The sequence below is a fragment of the Mustela putorius genome, unplaced genomic scaffold (genome assembly GCF_011764305.1).
Source record: "Mustela putorius furo isolate JIRA1106 unplaced genomic scaffold, ASM1176430v1.1 tig00000854_pilon_pilon_pilon, whole genome shotgun sequence".
NCBI classification, from domain to species: domain Eukaryota; kingdom Metazoa; phylum Chordata; class Mammalia; order Carnivora; family Mustelidae; genus Mustela; species Mustela putorius.
This window is the reverse complement of record NW_025421496.1, coordinates 4931362-4951464: the sequence shown is the minus strand read 5'-3', so window position 1 is coordinate 4951464 and position 20103 is coordinate 4931362. Positions and strand designations below refer to the sequence as shown.

General features: G+C 44.2%; 1 protein-coding gene across 1 annotated transcript in view; it reads right to left on the bottom strand.

The window, feature by feature from the left end:
- Window positions 1-19888, bottom strand: part of GNA14 (G protein subunit alpha 14) — a 194064-nt gene extending 174176 nt beyond the window's left edge. Inside the window, exon 1 of the mRNA XM_004772134.3 lies at window positions 19223-19888. Coding sequence (XP_004772191.1) covers window positions 19223-19346 — 124 coding nt within the window. The 5' untranslated portion in view covers window positions 19347-19888. The remainder of the gene's footprint in view (window positions 1-19222) is intronic.
- Between the last annotated feature and the right edge of the window lie 215 nt (window positions 19889-20103).

Sequence of the window (20103 nt, the reverse complement as noted above, 5' to 3'; positions counted from 1 at the left end):
TTTTAGAGATCATCTATCACCCCAGACTCATTTTATGGTAGCTCTCAGGAGTTCAGAGCTGTGCAATCCAATCCAGTAGCCACTAACTAAATGGGGCACTGAGCACTTAAAATTCAGGACATCTGAATTAAGATGTGCTTGAATGTAAAAATATACATCAGATTTCATAGATATAATATGAAAAAATAGATCTCATTTCTAAATAGTATTGATTACATATTAAGTAATTATATGGGCATTGAGTGAAATAGGCTCTATTATTAAAATCAATTTTGCCAGGTTTTGTTTTTTTTTTTTAATTGTGACTACTTCAAAGTTTTAAATTACATGTGTGGCTCACACTTCCAGTTAACATTCCATTTCCATTGGATAGCACTGGTTCAGTGAGATTAAAGGACTAATCCAAAGACACACTGCACTGTGATGGAAGGCACAGGAACACACACACACACACACACACACACACACACACACCCATGCCACTGCCTCCATTCAGACTTATTTCCAGCACCCAATGCAGCCGCGGATGCTCTACAGTGAATTCTTTCCCAAGGGCAGTAAGAAAGAGTGGTAAGAGTAAGAAATACCTAGAACAAAACTGCTGGGGTCAATCAAACCCCAGCCCCACACTTAGGGACTCTCAACAACTCATTTAATCTTTCTGTACCGCAGTTTCCTCATCAGGATGAGGGGAAAAGTTTATCGCATAGATAACTAGCAAGGATGAAATCAACAAATAGATACGTAATACTGACTATATGCCAGATAACATTCTAAGGGGTTTGTGAGTTTACTGCTATTATTATTAAAATGCTCTCCTACTCTAAAATAAATCGAAGGTTGGAAGGCCTCTCACTTATGACAAACAGTGTTAGTTTAGGAGTCATTTTTATGTCAAAAGATACTGCTAACATCAGACGTTCTGGTCAGATTACCAATGCAATATGTTTCTGTTCCTGATGAACCTGTTCTAATACCCTGAGATTATCACACACATAAAATCTCATGTTACATGAAAATTCAAACACAGAGAACAAAGGGATACGAAGAACTTTCTGCCACTTATCACCAAGGCAAATAGCAACCAGATACTTCCGTCAGTTGTGCTGGCGTTGCATGCAACAAACATAACACACACACACACACACACACACAGTGTCTACCCTAAGTGATCAAGGTAACTAACACTTCCTCTATGATTGAAGAGTTACCATAGCAACTCAGACCTTAGAAGAATTTACAGACTGCTCAACCCAGCCTTCGCATTTTATGGATGAGGAGCCGCCATACTTTTCTGATTTGCCCAAGGTCACACTACAAATGAAAAGTCAAACTGGGATTCATAGCAAAGATTTTTGGCAACTCATCTACAAGGCTTTGACAACATTCAGCTTCTTCAGGTACTTAAAAGTTTAAAAGTATTAAGGGTGAAAGCAATTCATTAAACAGGCCATGCAGCAAGTCTAATAAGGAATAAAGTTTCTGAATTCTGGAAAAAACACAAATTAGAAATATTTCTAATTATAGCCTGAGGAGATATAAGATACTGAGTCTTTATCATCACCATAAGCATAAAACCCTTTGTGTCAGACAACACGATTCTCCTTAAAGAGGAAGAGGACTTCAAACAGAAATTCAAATGCTCAAGAAGAACACTATTTTTTTTTTAAGTTTTTTAAAGATTTATTTATTTATTTGACACAGTCAGAGAGGGAACACCAGCAGAGGGAGTGGGAGAGACAGAAGCAGGCTTCCCGTCGAGCAGGGAGCCTAATGTGGGGCTCGAACCCAGGATCCTGGATCTTGACCTGAGCCAAAGGCAGACACCTAACCGACTGAGCCACCCAGGTGCCCCAAGAAGAACACTTTAAACAAACAAATATATTTTTCCAGGGTAACAACTTTTCTGGACATTTTCTGGTTTGTACCAAGATATAACTCCCTTGTAGACAGAAGAGGTTTAATTCTAACAGCAAATTCAAATAGCTTTGTAAGTGTTAATTGATATCAAATTATCTGGTAGTGGTGATGGCATGTGTGCATGTCTATCTCCACACACCCACATGCATAGGATGAATTTGTTCCATTGGGGCCATTCCTCATTGATAGAGGTTGCCTTTACTGTCTTTTCCTGAAGAGCTTATGTCAAGTAAACCTGAGCTTCCTCCCCATTTTCTCCACCTCTCCATCCCCTAATGCTGACACAAATGAGTAAGCCAAGAAGAAAAACTTCCTCATTACCTTAAATGAATGGTAATTTGAAAATGGTCAGGGAAAGTTCAAGCAGTTTTCTCATGCATGAGCTACCACGACATAGTCCACAATTCCACAGCAACAAAGACAAAGAGAAGATATTAAAAGGAGTGATTCAGTCAACCTTTAGACATTTTGGAAGCAGCAGCATTTAAACTCAAATACTTGCTGTGAAGCTTGGTATGGAGTTTTTGGTAGTTCACGCTTTGTGATTAGGACTTTGTATTTAATTCACTTCATTTCATCTTGTTTTTTATCTGTGTATTTATTTTCAGAAAGAGAGCACGTACATGAGCAGGGGAGCACTGGGGGAAAGGGGAGGCAGAGGCAGAGGAAGAGGGAGAATCCTAAGGAGGCTCCATGCCCACTGTAGAGTCTGACTCAGGGCTCGATCTCATGATCCCAAAATCACGACCTGAGCGGGAAAACAAGAGTCAGGTCCTTAAACCAGCGGAGCCACCCAGGTGCCCTCATCTTGTTTTTAAAAATCACTCTTAAATGGCTTAATGTTTCCATAGAAAGGGAAAAAGCTGTGCAAACAGTATTGGACTCAGGCGTTCAAACTCAGCAAATCCAAAAGCAGAATACAGACAAGGCACAGAGGAATGACCTCATCTGTCTCATTGCCTAAGTCTGTGATCTGAATTTTTCCTCTTTAAAGTTCAGGGATGGTGAAAGAAAAGATACTCTCAAGACAGAAGAGCTTAAAAAGTATAGAATCTCTTTAACACAAATTAGGTAGAGAAGAAACTAGTCTCCACTAGTCTCCACTGTCGGTGGGAGGGTGCACAGAATCCAGGGAGTTAAAATTAGGTAAGATTTTTTTTTTTTAATAGTAAAAAGTGGAATAAAGGAGTAAGTGATGCTTTGGTTTGCAAATAAATAAATAAATAAATAAAATAGTCTTTAGATGGGTGTCCATGTACCCAGATAAAACTTCTAGTATTACCGATGGAGGAAGAACAGATGTTCCAGAGACTGTGAGCCATGTCTGCTACAAATAGGCCACTTTTCAAGTTATTCACAAAAATTTAACACAGTAAATTTTAAAGATCTAGTTGGTTTTATTAATTGATCCATGAAATGAACAGCACCACATTTAGCAAATAAAAGGGAGCTCCAAAGGGCTATGTCAAAGAAAAAGTTGTTTTGTTTTTAAGATTTTATTTATTTGTTTGACAGACAGAGATCACAAGTAGGCAGAGAGAGGAGGAAGCAGGCTCCCCACTGAGCAGAGAGCCCCAATGCGGGGCTCGATCCCAGGACCCTGAAACCATGACCTGAGCAAAAGGCAGAGGCTTTAACCCACTGAGCCACCCAGGCACCCCCAAAGAAAAGGTTTTTAACAGTAGAAAGCAAGTGGGGGAAAGGAAATTATTAGCAAAGAATCTGTTGTTTTAGGCAAGGTTGCCGTCTTATGAGGAACGAAAGGGGTCTATCAGTGAATTTCTTAATGCTGACCAGGAAATTCCCGTGTTAACCAACATGGACTGGATAAAGGTTACATTTCTAGAGGGACTGAAACTGCAATTAAGTTAGGTATTAAGTCTTGATTTACTGACTCAGGGCCTTAACCTAAGTGATGTCATTTGGGGCCTGTGGTTTTCTTTTTAACAAAGTAAAAAGAGTTTTAATATCGCAAGTGTTTACTTCTGTGCATAAATCTGAAGGCTTAGAAAACAAATAAGACACATGCAATAAATCACTGATTCCAGAACATCAACCTACAGTTCAATGTCAATCCATAATGAGGTTCAGTTGTCTTAAAGTAGAAGTTTAAGAAGGACAAATAGTCTGATATGTATTCAATTAAAATGCTATATTCTATTAAGAATAAGCCTTTGACACTTCTTGAGATTAAAATATCACTTCTTGGGGCGCCTGGGTGGCTCAGTGGGTTAAAGTCTCCGCCTTCTGCTCAGGTCATGATTTCAGGATCCTGGGATGGAGCTCCGCATCGCATCGCATCGGGCTCTCTGCTCAGCAGGGAGCCAGCTTCCTCCTCTGCCTGCCTCTCTGCCTACTTGCGATCTCTGTCTGTCAAATAAATAAATAAAATCTTTTAAAATAAAATAAAATATCACTTCCTTTAGGTGATCATGTTGGTACTACATGGCACTATATCTGTTTATTCATCAAATGCTTCTGGAACACCCAGGCACTATACAAAATGTTAAGGAGTCCTGGATTCCAATAGTCCCTACACTCAGCAAACAGAGGATAGTAAATACACAGGGAGAAACAGAGTTTCAAACTAGGAGGAGCTCTGCTTTAAAAGAAAAAAAGACACATAGGGGAAGTCGGGAAGATGGCAGAGTAGGAGGACCCCAAGCATACCTCGTCCCACAGACACACTGAGGTAACAGCACTGAAGGCACAGCTAACTCCGAAAACAGCCTGAAGCCTGGCAGACCAGACCCTCCCCAGTTAATGGGAGAGGGGAGGCCACCCTGAATAGGTAAGAGAGGCAGAGAGCCTGCGGAACACGGAACCCTGCTCAGACTGATTACAAATGGGAGGAAGTCTGCAAGAAGGGAGAAGTGAGAGGTCAGGCTTACCCCAGGAACTCCATGCACGGGGGACACTGGGAACACGGGTCCCCATAACATGTGGCTCTGAGAAATCAGCGGGGCTTCACTTTGTAAGCTTTTAAAAAATCAGTGGGGCTTCACTTCAGGTACTTTAAAAGTCAGCGGGTTTAGCTCCGGGAGAGCCAGAAGGCAGTAGAAACTGGGTTCCTGCCCTTCAAGAGCCAGCATAACAAATCACCCCACTGGGATGCAGCACGGAAGCAGAAGGCGATTTATTCATTAAGCTCAGAATGTGCCCTCCAGGGCAGGGATCTTCAGAAGAACCCTTTCTCTTCCCCTCCCCCAGTCCCACCCAGCTAGAAACCTGCAGGGACCAGTGCCAACACTCCCCACCTCTCTTGCTAGGGCCATGTGCTGGGCCCCCGCATTCCCCTGCAGACCCACCTGCCCACCCGTCCCACTTGGCAGGCATTCCTCCAAAGCAGCTGCTGCCCCACACATCCAGCAAACAGCCCTATTCTGGGACTAGCACCACTCCAAACTGCCCCTCACCCTGCCCTCAAGAGAAGAGCAGATAAGCTCACACACCAGCACTCCCACAGTTCCAGCAGCCCAGCCTTTCAGCTGACAGCTCAGGAAATGCCCCCCTGCCTGGCACTACTCCAGCCCAGGGGAGTGCCTGGTAGGACGGCCATGCTACCACCAAGGAAAGCCTCTGGGGAGGGGGGGGGGTACATACACAAAGTGTCTTACCATTCAGTGTGCACACAACTAGGACAGATTGAGGGCAGACAGGTGGCCCAACTGCTGATACCCTCCCCACCCCTCCACCCACAAGCCTCAAGTCTCCTCAGACAGGCTCCTCAACAGCACAGGGACCCAAACTGCCCCATGCGCACAGAGTAGGCAAAGAAAGTCACGGCAGCTGACTGAAGACAAACACTGCTTGGCCACAACAGTAGGGCACGTGCAACCCACACAGCACACACCCCTGGTGCCCTGGTTCTGGTGACCAGGGGACTGTGCTACAGGGCACCACAGGACCTCTTTCTCATAAGGCCACTACTTTCAAGATCAGGAGATGTTGCTGGCCTTCCTAACACACAGAAACACAGAGACCCTAAATGAGGAGCCAGATGAACAGGTCCTGAATGAAAGAAAAGAACAGAAGAAACCTAGTTAAAGAGCTAAATTAAACAGAAATAAACAATATGACTGACACCCCCCCCCCCCAAAAAAAACCCCCAAATCAAAAACCCAAAATCAAAATCATGCTTATAAAGATACTTACTGGACTTAAGTGTGAAGGATCTCAGCAAGGTCTTCAATGGAAAGTTTAAAAATATAAGAAAGAACCAGTCAGAGATGAACACACTAGAGAAAATTAAGAGCACATTATAGGATATAGAAGAATGAATTGCCAATCTAGAAGACAGGGTAATGGAAAGCAACCAAGCAGAACAGCCAAAAAAATAAATGAGAGATTGCTGAGGTTAACTCAGCAACATCAGGAAGCATAGTAACATAAGCATTACAGGGATTCCAGAAAGAGAGAGAGAGAACGTATTTGAATAAATAACAGCTGAAAACATCCATAGTTTTAGAGAACAAAACAGACATCCAGATCCAGGAAACATGGAAAGCCCCTAAGAAAAGTGACACAAGTAGATGCACACCAACACGTCTAATAACTAAAATGGCAAAAAGTAACAAAATAAAGAGAATTTGAAAAGCAGCCAAAGAAAACAGTTACATACATGGGAAACCCCTTAAGGCTCTCAGCTGATTGATCAGCAGAAACTTTGAATATATCCTGTCACTCCCTTCTGGCCTGCAAAGTGCTCATAGGGAGGAAAAAAAAAAAGCAACCAAGAATAATCTGCCTAAAAAGGCTATCATTCAGACATAAAGAGTCTCCCAGCCAAATAAAAGTTAAAGTAGTTCATTACCACCAAACCAGACTTACAAGAAATTTTAGAGTGAACCCTTTAAGTGGAAAGGCAAGGCCATAACTGAAAGTAGGAAAATCATGAAAACAAAAAATTTTACAGGTAAATGCAAATATATAATAAAGGTAGTAGTTTAATTGCTTATAAAACCAGTATGGAGTTTAAAACACAGAAGCATTAAAAATCAATTATATCGAGATGCCTGGGTGGCTCAGTTGGTTAAGCAGCTGCCTTCGGCTCAGGTCATGATCCCAGCGTCCTGGGATCGAGTCCCACATCGGGCTCCTTGCTCAGCGCGGAGCCTGCTTCTCCCTCTGCCTCTGCCTGCCATTCTGTCTGCCTGTGCTCGCTCTCTCCCCTTCTCTCTCTCTGATAAATAAATAAAATCTTAAAAAAAAAAAAAAAAAAGAAGGCTACCCACTTAGTCTTAAAAAAAAAAAATCAATTATATCTACAAAAATTAGTCAAGAGAATCACAAAATAAAAGGATGGAAAATAGGATAAACGTTTAAAATTGGGGGAGGGAATAAAGATTTCAGTGCTTTTAGAATGGCTTCAAATTCAAGTGAACATCAACTTACTACAGAGTGCTGTACGTGAAGATGTTGTATATGTACCTAATGGTAACTATAAGTCAAAGATCTGTGATAGACACAAAAGAATAAAGAGAAAGGAACCCAAACTTAACACTAAGGTCACCATCAAAAAACAAAGGAAGAGAGCAAGAAAAGAAAAAAGGAATAGAACTGCAAAAACAACCACAAAACAAGTAACAAAAAAGTAATAAGTACAGGTTTATCAATAATGAATTTGGATGTAAATAGACTAAATGATCTAATCAAAACAAAGTGAATGAATGGATAAAAAAAAAAGCACAACTTATTTAAAGGCTCTCTATACGAAACTCACTTCAGACCTAAAGACATGCAGAGTCAAAGTGAAGAGATGGAAAAACATTTACCAATCAAATGAAAACAAGAAAGCTCATAGCAATACTTGTATCAGACAAAAAGACTTTACAACAAAGACTGTAGTGAGAAGCAGAGAAGGAAACTACATAATGATAAAAGGAAAAACCCAACAAGAGGATATAACAATTTTAAATATCTACGCACCCAACATAAAAGCACTTAAAACATAAAGCAACTATTAACAGACATAAAGGAAGCAATCAACGTAATACAGTAGTAGTAGGGGATTTTTAATACCCAGCTTACGTCAGTGATCATCCAGACAGAAAAATCAACAAGGAAACAGTAGTCTTGAATGACACATTGGACCAGATGGACATACCAGATCTACACACAACACTCCCTCCAAAAATAACAGAATATACATTCTTTTAAAGTGCACATGGCATATTCTCCAGGGTAAATCAGGTTACGCCCCAAAACAAATCTCAACAATTTCAAGAAGACTGAAATCCTATCATGCATCTTTTCTAACCACAAAGGTATGAAACTAGAAGTCCATTACAAGGAAATCTGGAAAGAACACAAATACTTGGAGACTACCTACCATGCTACTAAGCAATGAAAGAGTCAACTAAGAAATCAAAGAGGAAATTTTTAAAAAGACCTGGAGACTAATGAACATGAAAACACAACAATCCAAAATCTTTGGGATATAGCAAAAGCAGTTCTCAGAGGGAAGTTGATAGCAATACAGGTCTACCTCAAGAAACAAGAAAAATCTCAAGTAAGAAATACAGAATGGGCTATGGAAGAATATTTTCGTGGAGTTCATTTGGATCACGGTCAGTCCCCTTCCAGGAGGAAGGGATATTTAAGAAGCATTCTGAAAAGAAGTAGCAGTTAGCTAGAAGACTATTAAGAGCTCATGTTGGAGGTGGAGAGATGAGTGTGTGCAGACCTGAATTGTAAGCCCAAGGTGGACGGCCCACTGAAGTTCCTAAAAGAAAGCCCTACAGGCAGAAGGGAGTGATAACAGGGCATAATGGCACAGAATGTGGCAGGGCACAGATACAGTCTCTCACATACCAAGCACAGATTTTAGATTTGCACCCAAGGGCAATCAGAACACGGAAAGACTTTGAGCAGGAAAACAATAATCCAATTTCCATTTCTACAAGGTCACTCTGGCTGCCGTGTGGAAAATAAACTCAGGGCAAGGGAGAGGTTGGGGATTTCAAACGAGATTGTGTGAAGAGAATCCCAAGAAAGACGCACAGTAGAGATCTGGCCTCTAGGAGTAGATTTTGGTGGGGTGTTGGATCTGGAAAAAAGGAGCAGGACTATGATTAAGAACCAGGGCTCTGGAATCTGACTGCCTAGATTCAAACCCTGGCTCTGCCTTCACTGGTGAACCTTGCTTTAGGGCCTGAGTTTCCCCATCTGCAGAATGGAAAGGATAGTACTAATTATGATGCAAAGCATGGTGAGAAATAAACCAGATCACTCATTTCGAGTGCCCAGAAGGAGGACTGGCTGTATCAATATTCACTTTACTATTAGAATTCCCATTTCTAGTATCAGGTGTAGCAGAAAATTGAGGAAGACTCTTAGGATTCTGTCTTGAGCAACAGAATGGTCAGTGGTACCATTTACTGAGATATAGATAGGTAGAATTGATGAATCCAGGAAGGAAGAAGGGAAGACCATTCAGTTATGCTCAAGGACTTCCGTTTTTGATATGTGAAAAAATGAGTTAACGATGTCGAATGGCACTTTTTAAATGGCTTTTTAGATAAATATGCTACAATATTTTTAGCATTCTTACTTGGCCAGTTTTTTAAGTAGACAGTTCTATGTTGTTAACTCTCCTGATTTTTTTTAAAACAAACTCAAAATCCTACAATTTTTAAGCCAGTGATTTAAATGATAACACCAATTACAAAGATTTATATCAACAAAAGCAATATGGTTTTAAGATTTTATTTATTTATTTGGCAGAGAGAAATCACAAGTAGATGGAGAGACGGCGGGAAGCAGGCTCCCTGCTGAGCAGAGAGCCCAATGCGGGACTCGATCCCAGGACCCTGAGATCATGACCTGAGCCGAAGGCAGTGGCTTAACCCACTGAGCCACCCAGGCGCCCCAACAAAAGCAATATGTTTATATGTGGAGCACACCAATCCGTGCCACTTCCAACATCCTCACTTAGGGCAGTATCAGAGGATTATTTCTCTTAGCTGCACAGAAAGAGGTCCATTTCCCCTGAATTTGCTCAGGCTAAGATATGACTCCTAAGACACCAAACTCGGTCTTAAACTTCAGAGGACTTAAGTCCTTAGAATGACAGATTCTCTTTTCAGAGCCTCGAAATTTCTTATTCATATAATTAAGTGTGAAAAGAACCTCTAAAATCATGAGGCCTATATAAAATCCTTCATTTTTATATAGGCAGACCTACCACATATTTAGAAAAGTTACATGAAAACTATGAAGAGTTTCATTTTTTTCAAACTATTTCAGACCAAAGCAATAAAGAATAACAAATTTCTCAACTATAACTCCAGTTATATATCAAAATCTTATGTATAGTTACTAGGAAAAAAATCCTTCTGGAACTCTAAGGAATTTATTTTACCAATATCATTTTTTATTATGTTCAGTTAGTCAATGTATTATAGTACATCATTCGTTTTTGACATAGTGTTCAACAATCCATTAGTGGGTATAACACATGTGCCCTCTTTAATCATTTTATTCCAGGACACAGGCTCAATTTTCATATTTTGACACCCCTATTCTAGGCATAAAGATCAACCTGAGTAGGTAGCTAAGACAGTGGACATGTAAAAAACCAAACCAAACAAAAAAAAAAAAAAATAGTTCTGGAGCTTTCTACTACGCTTTTCTTCAAAATCCAACCAATCCAATCCATCTGCTAGTTCATGGAAAGAGACATATTTTTTCAACCAGTATTCAAGCTAAGGTCCCTGTTCAGCATGGGGGCAAGGATAGGGGCAGGCAGTTGCTCAGTGATGAACAGAACATTCATGGAGTTCAAGGTCTCATTAAGACTCTTCCCAAACTGAATCACTTGCCTGGATGACTCCACCATTGCTCAGTCACCGGAGCTCTCAGAACATTTGGTTCCTCTCTTTTTTTGTTGTTAAACTATTTTTTTTTTTTAAAGATTTTATTTATTTATTTGACAGAGAGAGATTACAGGTAGGTAGAGAGGCTGGCAGAGAGAGAGAGAGAGAGAGAAGCAGGCTCCCCGCCGAGCAGAGAGCCCGATGTGGGACTCGATCCCAAGACCCCGAGATCATGACCTGAGCCGAAGGCAGCGGCTTAAACCACTGAGCCACCCAGGCGCCCCTGTTGTTAAACTATTTTACATCTAATAGCCCCCCAATCCAGGAAACAACGTTTTTCAAATTTTACTTGAAATAGAACTGGGGGGGGGGTGTGATGGCACTACACAGAGGTTTCTCTTACTTTTAGCGCTTAAACTGGTTTCCTGAATTCAGTTCTATTTCAGCAATTGGAGGACTTTGGCTTTCTTTTAAATTTGTACTATCTGATTAAGGAAAAAACTCAATCGCCTTTAAATCCTTGATTCCAAGACTTAATGGCACACAAGTGAACATTTTTATTTATTTTTAAAGATTATATTTATTTATTTGACAGAGAGAGAAATCACAAGTAGGCAGAGAGGTGGGCGGGGGGAAGTAGGCTCCCCACTGAGCAGAGAGCCCAATGCGGGGCTTGATCCCAGGACCCTGAGATCATGACCTGAGCTGAAGGCAGAGGCTTAACCCACTGAGCCACCCAGGTGCTCCACAAATGAACATTTTTATTTTTTATTTTTATTTTTTAAAGATTTTATCTGTTTATTTGACAGACAGAGATTACAAGTAGACAGAGAGGCAGGCAGAGAGAGAGAGAGAGGGAAGCAGGCTCCCTGCTGAGCAGAGAGCCCGATGCGGGACTCGATCCCAAGACCCTGGGATCATGACCTGAGCCGAAGGCAGCGGCTTAACCTACTGAGCCACCCAGGCGCCCACAAATGAACATTTTTAAAGCCAAGATGCCTTTGCACCTATGGGTGCATTTATTATGGGGTTTGCTTTCCTGAAAAGCGGTTTTCAAATCAATGGCATGTCTTATAATCAATGTTGCCTTAGAAACTAAGAAATTCAACAAGAGGACTCAGATTGACTTAATGAAAAAAAAAAAAAAAAGTTGGCAAGAAGACTGGACTCCTAGCCTTGGCTTACTGCCATTTAGTTACTAGTCACCAAGCCCTGTGACATCTGCTCAGTCCCTCCATGCCTCTGCACGTTTTCTTCTCCATTCATAAAATACAAGTTTACACTTCTGTTTCTCAAACTCTGTGGTAAGAGAGGAGCTTAAGTTTTTCCAGTCAGTTGCAGACATGCATTTATGAAATACAACACTATGTAGATTACACAAGGATTCTTCCCATGACTGATCACTTTCATTTATTTGATATTCCTTAGTAATACAATTAGCTTGTATTTCCCAATTACATAGTCGCTGAGCACTACAAACAAAAATTCAGGGAAGGAGTCCTGCACAATGAAGGTGTTTGTCATTTGTGGCAGATTCAAGAGAACAGCAGCATGGTGAATCCATCTGTGGGTCACTGAAAATGGGCCAACAATCCAGAAGACACCTTCCAGGCAAAATAATAAAAGATACATGTTCTCTTTCCCTAATATTCATTTTTGAAAAGTACAAAACATGAAAGTTCATCAGTTACTTTGAAAAAAGTGTTTAAGCAACTACAATATTACCCTTACGGTTGGCAATACAAGCCAATGTTCCATGTGATTTTTCAAAGAGAAGACAGAGCCACAGCAGCTCTTACTAGAACATACTTCCTCTCCACCACTTAGTCCATGATAGGAAGTCAGTAGTTAATGGCTCTTGGCCCTAAGGCTACTGTGGTTTATAGAAGCATGGCTTTTTGAGTAGTACATCAAAGTATAAGGGTGCAAACAAATGCGAACTCTTGTTTTTAAAAGGATGCTTAAAAAAAAAAAAAAAAAGATTTATTTGAGAGAGAAAGAGAGAGGGCATGAGGGGCAAGAAGCTCAGAGGGAGAAGCAGACACCCCCATGGAGCTGGAAGCCCAATGCGGGACTCCATCCCAGGACTCCGGGACTATGACCTGAGCTGAAGGCAGCAGTCCAACCAAGTGAGCCAGTAGGCGCCCTAGAAGGACTTTTTTTTTTTTTAAAGATTTTATTTATTTATTTGACAGACAAAGATCGCAAGTAGGCAGAGAGGGAGGCAGAGAGAGAGAAGGAAACAGGTTCCCTGCCAAGCAGAAAGCCCAATGCGGGGCTTGATCCCAGGACTCTGGGATCACAACCTGAGCCAAAGGCAGAGGCTTTAACACACTGAGCCACCCAGGCGCCCCCCCCCCAGAAGGACTCTTACCTGAGATAAACATACATATGTGCTGGCAGGTGGGGACAAAAGCTAAATAATCATACAAATTACCTAGATCAGACTCTGCGCACCCTTCATCAAGTTGATGAAAGCCATTTATTCCACTTCAGAAAAGCAATCATCCCCTAGGCCAGTCAGTCTCGGAGGCTTCCTGGATATTTGCTGAAAAATCAGAGTATCTGCCTTAGAGCCTGGAGGTATAGACAATCAGAGGCTGGCCAGCCCTGGGTGCCAGACCAATGCTCGAAGAGAGGTTCTCACACCTGAGCGTCCATCAGGACCATCTGGAGGGCTCAGTAATAGATTGCTGGCCCCACCCCTGAACTTGATCCAAAGGGCCATGATCAAGACTGAGAGTTTGCATTTCTAACAAGGTTTCAGGAGGTGCTGATGCTCCTGGGAACAGACTTTGAGAACCACTGGTAGAAGATATTCAATGACAGAATTAGAAAGTTATCAGGGGTCACCTGAAATAAACCTTTCATTGTCCTAGTGAGGACCTAGGGTTGAGAGAAGAATGTCTTATTCATGGTTATATATCTAATACTCAGAGCTTTCTCAAAAAAAAAAAAAAAAAAAAAGAAAGAAAGAAAAAGGCAACTCAGGTGTCTCAAGTCTTAACAGGCTGCTTATTTCATGGTTTTAAGTTATGGCCATATATCAGGACCCTGCTCGAAGAGGCACAAGCAGAGCCTTCATGCTGTTGACCCTCCTACCCATGTGTCCTTCCAAGAACATGTTAGTCTATCAGTGACCTCAAAATGGTAAGCAAGTGGCCTGAAACCACACAGGGTGTTGGCTGTCCAATGGGACCTACTCACCTAGATTCTAAACCCAGAGAACAAGTCCCTACCATTAAGCCATGCTGCCTGTCCCCCAGCTCCCCGGCAGCTGAGCACAAACAGATGGCCTGAGGTTTTGCAAAGTGACACATAATATAGGAGATGGTCACAGATGACTTACAGCACTGCTGTGGACCTAAGTGTCCAGCACAGCCTCAAGTACTGTGGGGGTGGAGTCCCTGGTTGTAGGCTTGGCCGTGTAGACGGATACCTGTGTCAAAACTCTGTGGGATCATGACCTTTTGGCTGAGACTGCTCTTCAATTCCCACCGGTTCTGTGAGCTTCCTGCTTCCCCTCCAATAAACTAGTCCTCTGCTTACATGGTTTGCAACGGAGAACCATGGCTGACAGGACAGCCCATTAATTTACCCAGTAGCAGAGAACCGATGGATCCTAATCAAAATTAGGGCTCCCACAAAGACCCCCACCATGCCCTCCACCTTTAGAGCTCTTGCATTTCTGTTGGTACATTTTGGTGTTTGCAGCAAGGGCTGCTTGCCTCCCAGGGAGCCCCACCCCAGGCCATCGTACTCCGGTGACAGAGAAGGTCTTGATTTATACCCCCAGCGCCAGAACTGAGAGATCCATGGATCCTGGGATCATGACCTGAGACAAAGACACTTAACGACTGAGCCATCCGGGCACCGGGCACCGCACAAGAAAAACATATTAAATTCAGGTATCACTGGAAAAGAAAAAGGGTTTTATAAGCCACAAGGCATCTTTGGTGAGAAAAACAAACAAAAACCTTTGAGGGTTAAGGGGTTTTCCCCATTGTTTTTGTCTAATTCTACTGTCTGATTTTCCCCTTATCTGCTCACAGCGTTACAACCTCAAGATGTTGATCTTCAAAGGCCATGCCTTAAAGAATGTGGCTCCTTTAGGTACATCGATACTGGTGAGGGATTTGAATTGGGTACCTGCTCTCTTTGTTTCAAGTGTCCTAAACATCTTAAAAAGTGCTGTTTGCCACTGAAAGTCACCAAGGCCCTGTAGAGAAATGGCTGATTCCCCAACTGGGAAGGGCAGTCCGCTGGAGCATGAGGCTCGTCCTTATGCCAGAGAGTAAGAAAGGGTTCAAAGAAATGATGGGCCACATTGTTAAGATGCAAGCAACAGCCTGAAGAGGATCTCCTTACACAAACGGAGTGCGATGCAAGTGCCCCAGTGATTAAGTACAGGGATAAAGAAAAAAACCAATGAGGGATTCATTAACATGTACTGATCATAAATAGGCCAGAAAAGACATAAGCCACAAACTTAAAAAAAATTCACACACTCCCCCATTCTGAAGCACATTATGGTACAAAAAAAAAATGAAGCATTTTTCCATGAACGTCTATTTGGTAGTAACCACAATATTCACATAAAGGGCTAAGACAAAACATGAAAACTCAAAGAAATCTTGCCTCCAAATACCCCTTCTAGCATCCCAGAGCCTCAGAACACCACCTACTGTCCTCAAAAGCTTCTCTTGGTAGATAGGGAGAAGCTGGTGTGTCTCCTACATGAGCCCACATATGGACAGCCATCAACACCCCAACGTCCCCATTTCTTAAGGGTCTACTCGAACGGTTCCTCCTCCAGAGGACTCCCCTTCATGCACTGCCTGTACGAAGTTTTATTCCGTATTAAGCACTTAGGACCATCCTCCCCCTCAGTTCCTTGTGAACACACACCTCCAATTTAGTACTTCACTTATAAATGCTCCCAGGCACAGAGCAGTGCTTGGCACTTGGGAAAATGTTGGCTTGAACCCAGTGAAGAGTAAAGGGACATGGGCATACTTAACCATTTCACTCCTTTTCCTCTTCACAGAGCTAGAAAATTCCATCACTTTCTATGGAGAAAACCACCCTCCCTATGCAATTTCCTCTAATTGACATTCAGCCTAGGAGCATAATGATTAGTTTCCAAGGGAGATTCTGTTACAACCAATGCGATAATATTTTAAGGAACTCAGATTTTCACCTATTCTGGTATAAATAGGGAGACTGAAATCAGCTTATGGCTCAGAAAATATAGGAAACTGAACGCAAAACATTAATGTTGGTGCATTACCAGGACATTTTAGACAAACTGCTATGCAACCCATAACTGATCAACTAAAATAGAAAGTAACACCTCATTGGTGGTTCAAAATGCTCAAAAATGGAGTGAAGATAGCAGACACTTATCTCTACCAGACAAACCCAAGAGAAACTACTCTGTGGTTAAAAAAAAAAAAAAAAAAGTACAGCTAGGGTTTCAGGGTTTGAACCCAGTCTAGCCTCAGAGCTTACATTTTTAACCCCTATGCCAGTGTAAAGTTAAATACCAATTCCCCATTATACACTCCTTCCAGACAGTTCCAACATGAGAGTCTGCATCCAAAATTAAGCCATCAGTTTCTGGAAACACTCAACTCTATTAACAACACTTCACTAAACCTCATTTAATATTAAAAATAAAAGGTTCCATTTCTCCCTGCTGCCACCACCGTTTAATTGCTTTTATCCAGACACTTTCTTCCTGCACTAAAGAGTACTCATCAGGGCTCTTTGCAGAACTACTCTTGTCCAACTCTTATCTGAGGAACTGATAAGGTATTTCTTTCTACCAAATTCAATCATCTTCTTTATCTCACCCCCACCCCCAGCTGAAAGCATCACGTTGACATCTTGCAATTGCTAGCCCAAACCAGATAGCAGCTTTTATCTTTCCCTGCGGACACTGACATATGCTTTTATTAAGTGTAAGCAGGATACTGCTCTACTGAATGCACTTCGGAAACTCACATCATTTTGTTGCAAAAGCATGCTTCCTTGTGAAAGAGCTGGTGGCTTTCCAGGTCATTCCACCTTCCACACAGGACCCTCAACTCCCATTCACAGAGTGCCATTTTCACTGGAGGCATCTGAGCAGTGGATTATCTAATTCTGCCATTATAGACTCAGGTGAATTCTGCACTCACAAGGCATCGCTGGGGACAAAACAGCATCCGCCACATCCTCCTGATCCTTTTTTATCTTTGAAGTCACTGCCTCTTCCTTCATTTTGGGGAGAAATGGAAGTGTACCCTGCTCCCTGAAAAGAGGGAAGGAAACCCAAGTTTTTAAGTCCTTCTTTGGGGTTCCTGACAGCTCTAAATGACTGGGTAACTGTTTCTATTGGTTTTTAAGTAACTAACCCTGAGTCAGTATGCTACTCAATGAAAATGGGGATCTTGGGAGAGAAGACAGTGCCTGGAGGGTGCAGGAAGAGGGTTGGGGTAAGGCCTGGGGGAGGCCAAGAAGATATTCTAGTCACCAGTATAAACATGACCTCCAGGGCAAACATTTCTCCCCTACTTAGAGTGTAAATGCAAGCATTTTACAACACCACCCCCCCCCCCCGCCATTTTCCCACCCACCAAAAAACAGGCCAGTTCCCCAGTGTCAGCCAGCGTTTGTAAGCTCCTGGGGTGTTCCTGACTCCGTACTTCATACACTGGCACAAATTAACAGCTGCACAATGAAAGAAGGTACAGGCTTCCCTTGAAAAGAACAATTACGCCTCCAAAGCCAGGCCTGCCCCTATCCTTGGTGGGGCCTGGGGCAAGACTACAAATGAAGCGCCCAACACTTTAAGGTCATCAAGCTAGCCACTGTCACAGAATCCTTCCCCTTGACAAACTCGGCTTTCTATCCACCTGGAAGGCCAGGTACAATTTAGAGTTCGCAGGCCCCTGGGAGTTCTGGGCCAGACACAGGTTGTTTCAACATCCCTACGAGATGGACACAGTCTCTTCCCTCCCCCACCCAGGCTCCAGCTCTCCCCAGGAAGGCCTCAGGGGCACACCTGTAGACCTTCAGCCTGTTATTTCCAAGCTCTTCCAACACCCCAGCACAGCTGCCCTTCGGCCATTCTTCAGGGAGGAGGTCTGCCTCCTCCCCACTGGAAGAAGCCATGGAAGCAGGCTTGGGGCCTTTGGGAAGGGAACCCCATGGGAATCTGGGGTGCAACATGTATTCTGGGTGGGCAGCCCGCTCCACCTGCAGACACCTGTCCCAGTGGGGAGGTGAAGGCCAGACACCCTCACATACACCTTCTAAACCCCCAGAGGTCGGGAGTGGGGAGAGAGATTAAAAAAATAATAATAAAAGGGTTCCTTGGCTCAGGCCTGAAGCCAATATGAACTAAAAGCTTTCTCCATTTTATCCTAACTAGATCAACTTTTTTTAACTGGAAGCATTCTGGAAGGGTGAGTCCTTATATTCAACATTAATAAACTGTTGTAAGAGGATTCCTGTCTGGAACCGATCAAAGAGTTGGAACACTTCTAGCTGCAAAGATCTGACAGCTAATATCCTGGTGTGAACGAAAAGGCAAATATTTCTCAAACAGCAAATGGATTCAACAGGGTTCCAGAAAGTCAGAAAAGGTGGGATCCTTGCCCTAGGCCATAAGTTGGGGAAGCCTTAACATTTTCTATCTCTTTTGGAAACTTAAGAGCCAGATAAGTAAGTCGTCAAGGCAGCAGGGGCAGCCAAGTCCAAAGGCTAGGCACACGCGGAGTGGAGCAGAGTGAGCAGAGTGAGGAGGGGAGGTTTGGGTCTGCTGGCCAAAGGGGGTCACCAAAGGGAGACGGTTGGGGTCACAGTGGGGTGAGCGGCTAGGGCTTGGACCTCAGCCCCACTAATGACCTAGTATCTGTTTCGTTTTCTTCCCAAAGCAAGTTAACCAATTTTCCAGACCTCCATTTTCAATTCTCCAAAATGGAGAGGTTTCAAGGTTTGCTTGTTACAGCCCAGCGATGCTGTCCCGACTAAGCACAGTCCGCACTTGGTGAGCGCTCACTCAACCACACTTCTTAAAAACTGAGAGCACAAAGATCAGAGCTAGAGCTGCACCCAAAGATTTTCATCAGGCAGCTCCCCGCCACCTACCCCAACATCCAAGACAGGGCTCCGCAGAAGCTGGAGACAGAAGGATGGGGTTAAGGTTTTAGGGAGCGGAGCCAACAGAGCAGACACTGATCAAATGCTACGTCTCAGCCTGGTTTGGGGTAGGGAAGGGGTGCCTTCGAAAGTCGACCAACGGAGGGTGCAAAGGACACGTGCGTAAGGCCCCCAAGTTGCCGGCCTCGCAGCCCACCCCCCTCCCCACCCCGGGGAAAGGAAGAAGCCGCGCTACAGCCCACGCGCTCTAGGCCTAGAAGGGATCTGAGCGAGGGAAGCGGCCGGGGACCGCGGAAAACGCCTGGCGAGCGGGGTCCGGGGGCGTCACAGTCACTCACCCAGCAGCAGCAGCTTGAACTCGCGGCGCGCGTCCTTCTTGTCCCGGCGAAGCTGCCGCTCGATCTCCGCGCTGATGCGCTGCGACTCCTTCTCCTCCGCCGACAAGCAGCAGCAGCCGGCCATGGTGCGCGCTGCACCCGACGGCGCGACGCGGTCCCGGGGCGCCCGGATTCTCCGCGGGCCGCTCGCCCGGCCGATCTGCGACAGGCACCCGCGTTCGGGAAAAAAGCAGACAAGGCCGCCTTGACTTTTAGAGTAAGAAGCCTGGCCTCCAGAGGCTCAGTCCCGTCCTCGAGGATGGAGTCGGAGGCGGGGGCGAATTCGGCGCGCTAGCACAGCCGCGCGCCCCGCAGATCCGGGCTCACCAGCCCCACAGCCGGTCCTGGGGAGGAGGAGGGCCAGCCGAGAGGATGGGAGCGCTGCCGGCGCCCGGAAGATGCACACGCCCCTTAGCACGGGAGCCGGACACCCAGTCGCGGGGCGCAGACCACGTGTAAAAAGTTGGGGTGTCGGTGCCGGGGGCGGGAGGTGGTGGCGTGGAGAGCGGGATCTCCCGGTCCTGGAGGTGTCCCGGGCGGGCGACGGGCTCGGCGTGGGTTGGAGGCAGAGGGCCTAGCTAGTCCTTGCCTGGAAAGTTCCGAAAGTGACCGCGGATTAAGACTGAGCGTAAGGGTTCCAGCCGGCGCTAGTGGCTTTAAGTGGCAGAAGGAGGCGGAGCGTCTCAGACCTGCAGCCCTGGCGTCTGCCCGGGTTGGCCTTCGGGGCGCGGCAGCCTGAGGGTGCCTGGGTGCCAAAGGGACCAGCCAGGAGCTGGGGCGCGGAGACCCTGGGGGCAGCCCCCCCCCCCACGTGCCACCCTGGCCGCGCAGTCCTTGCAGCC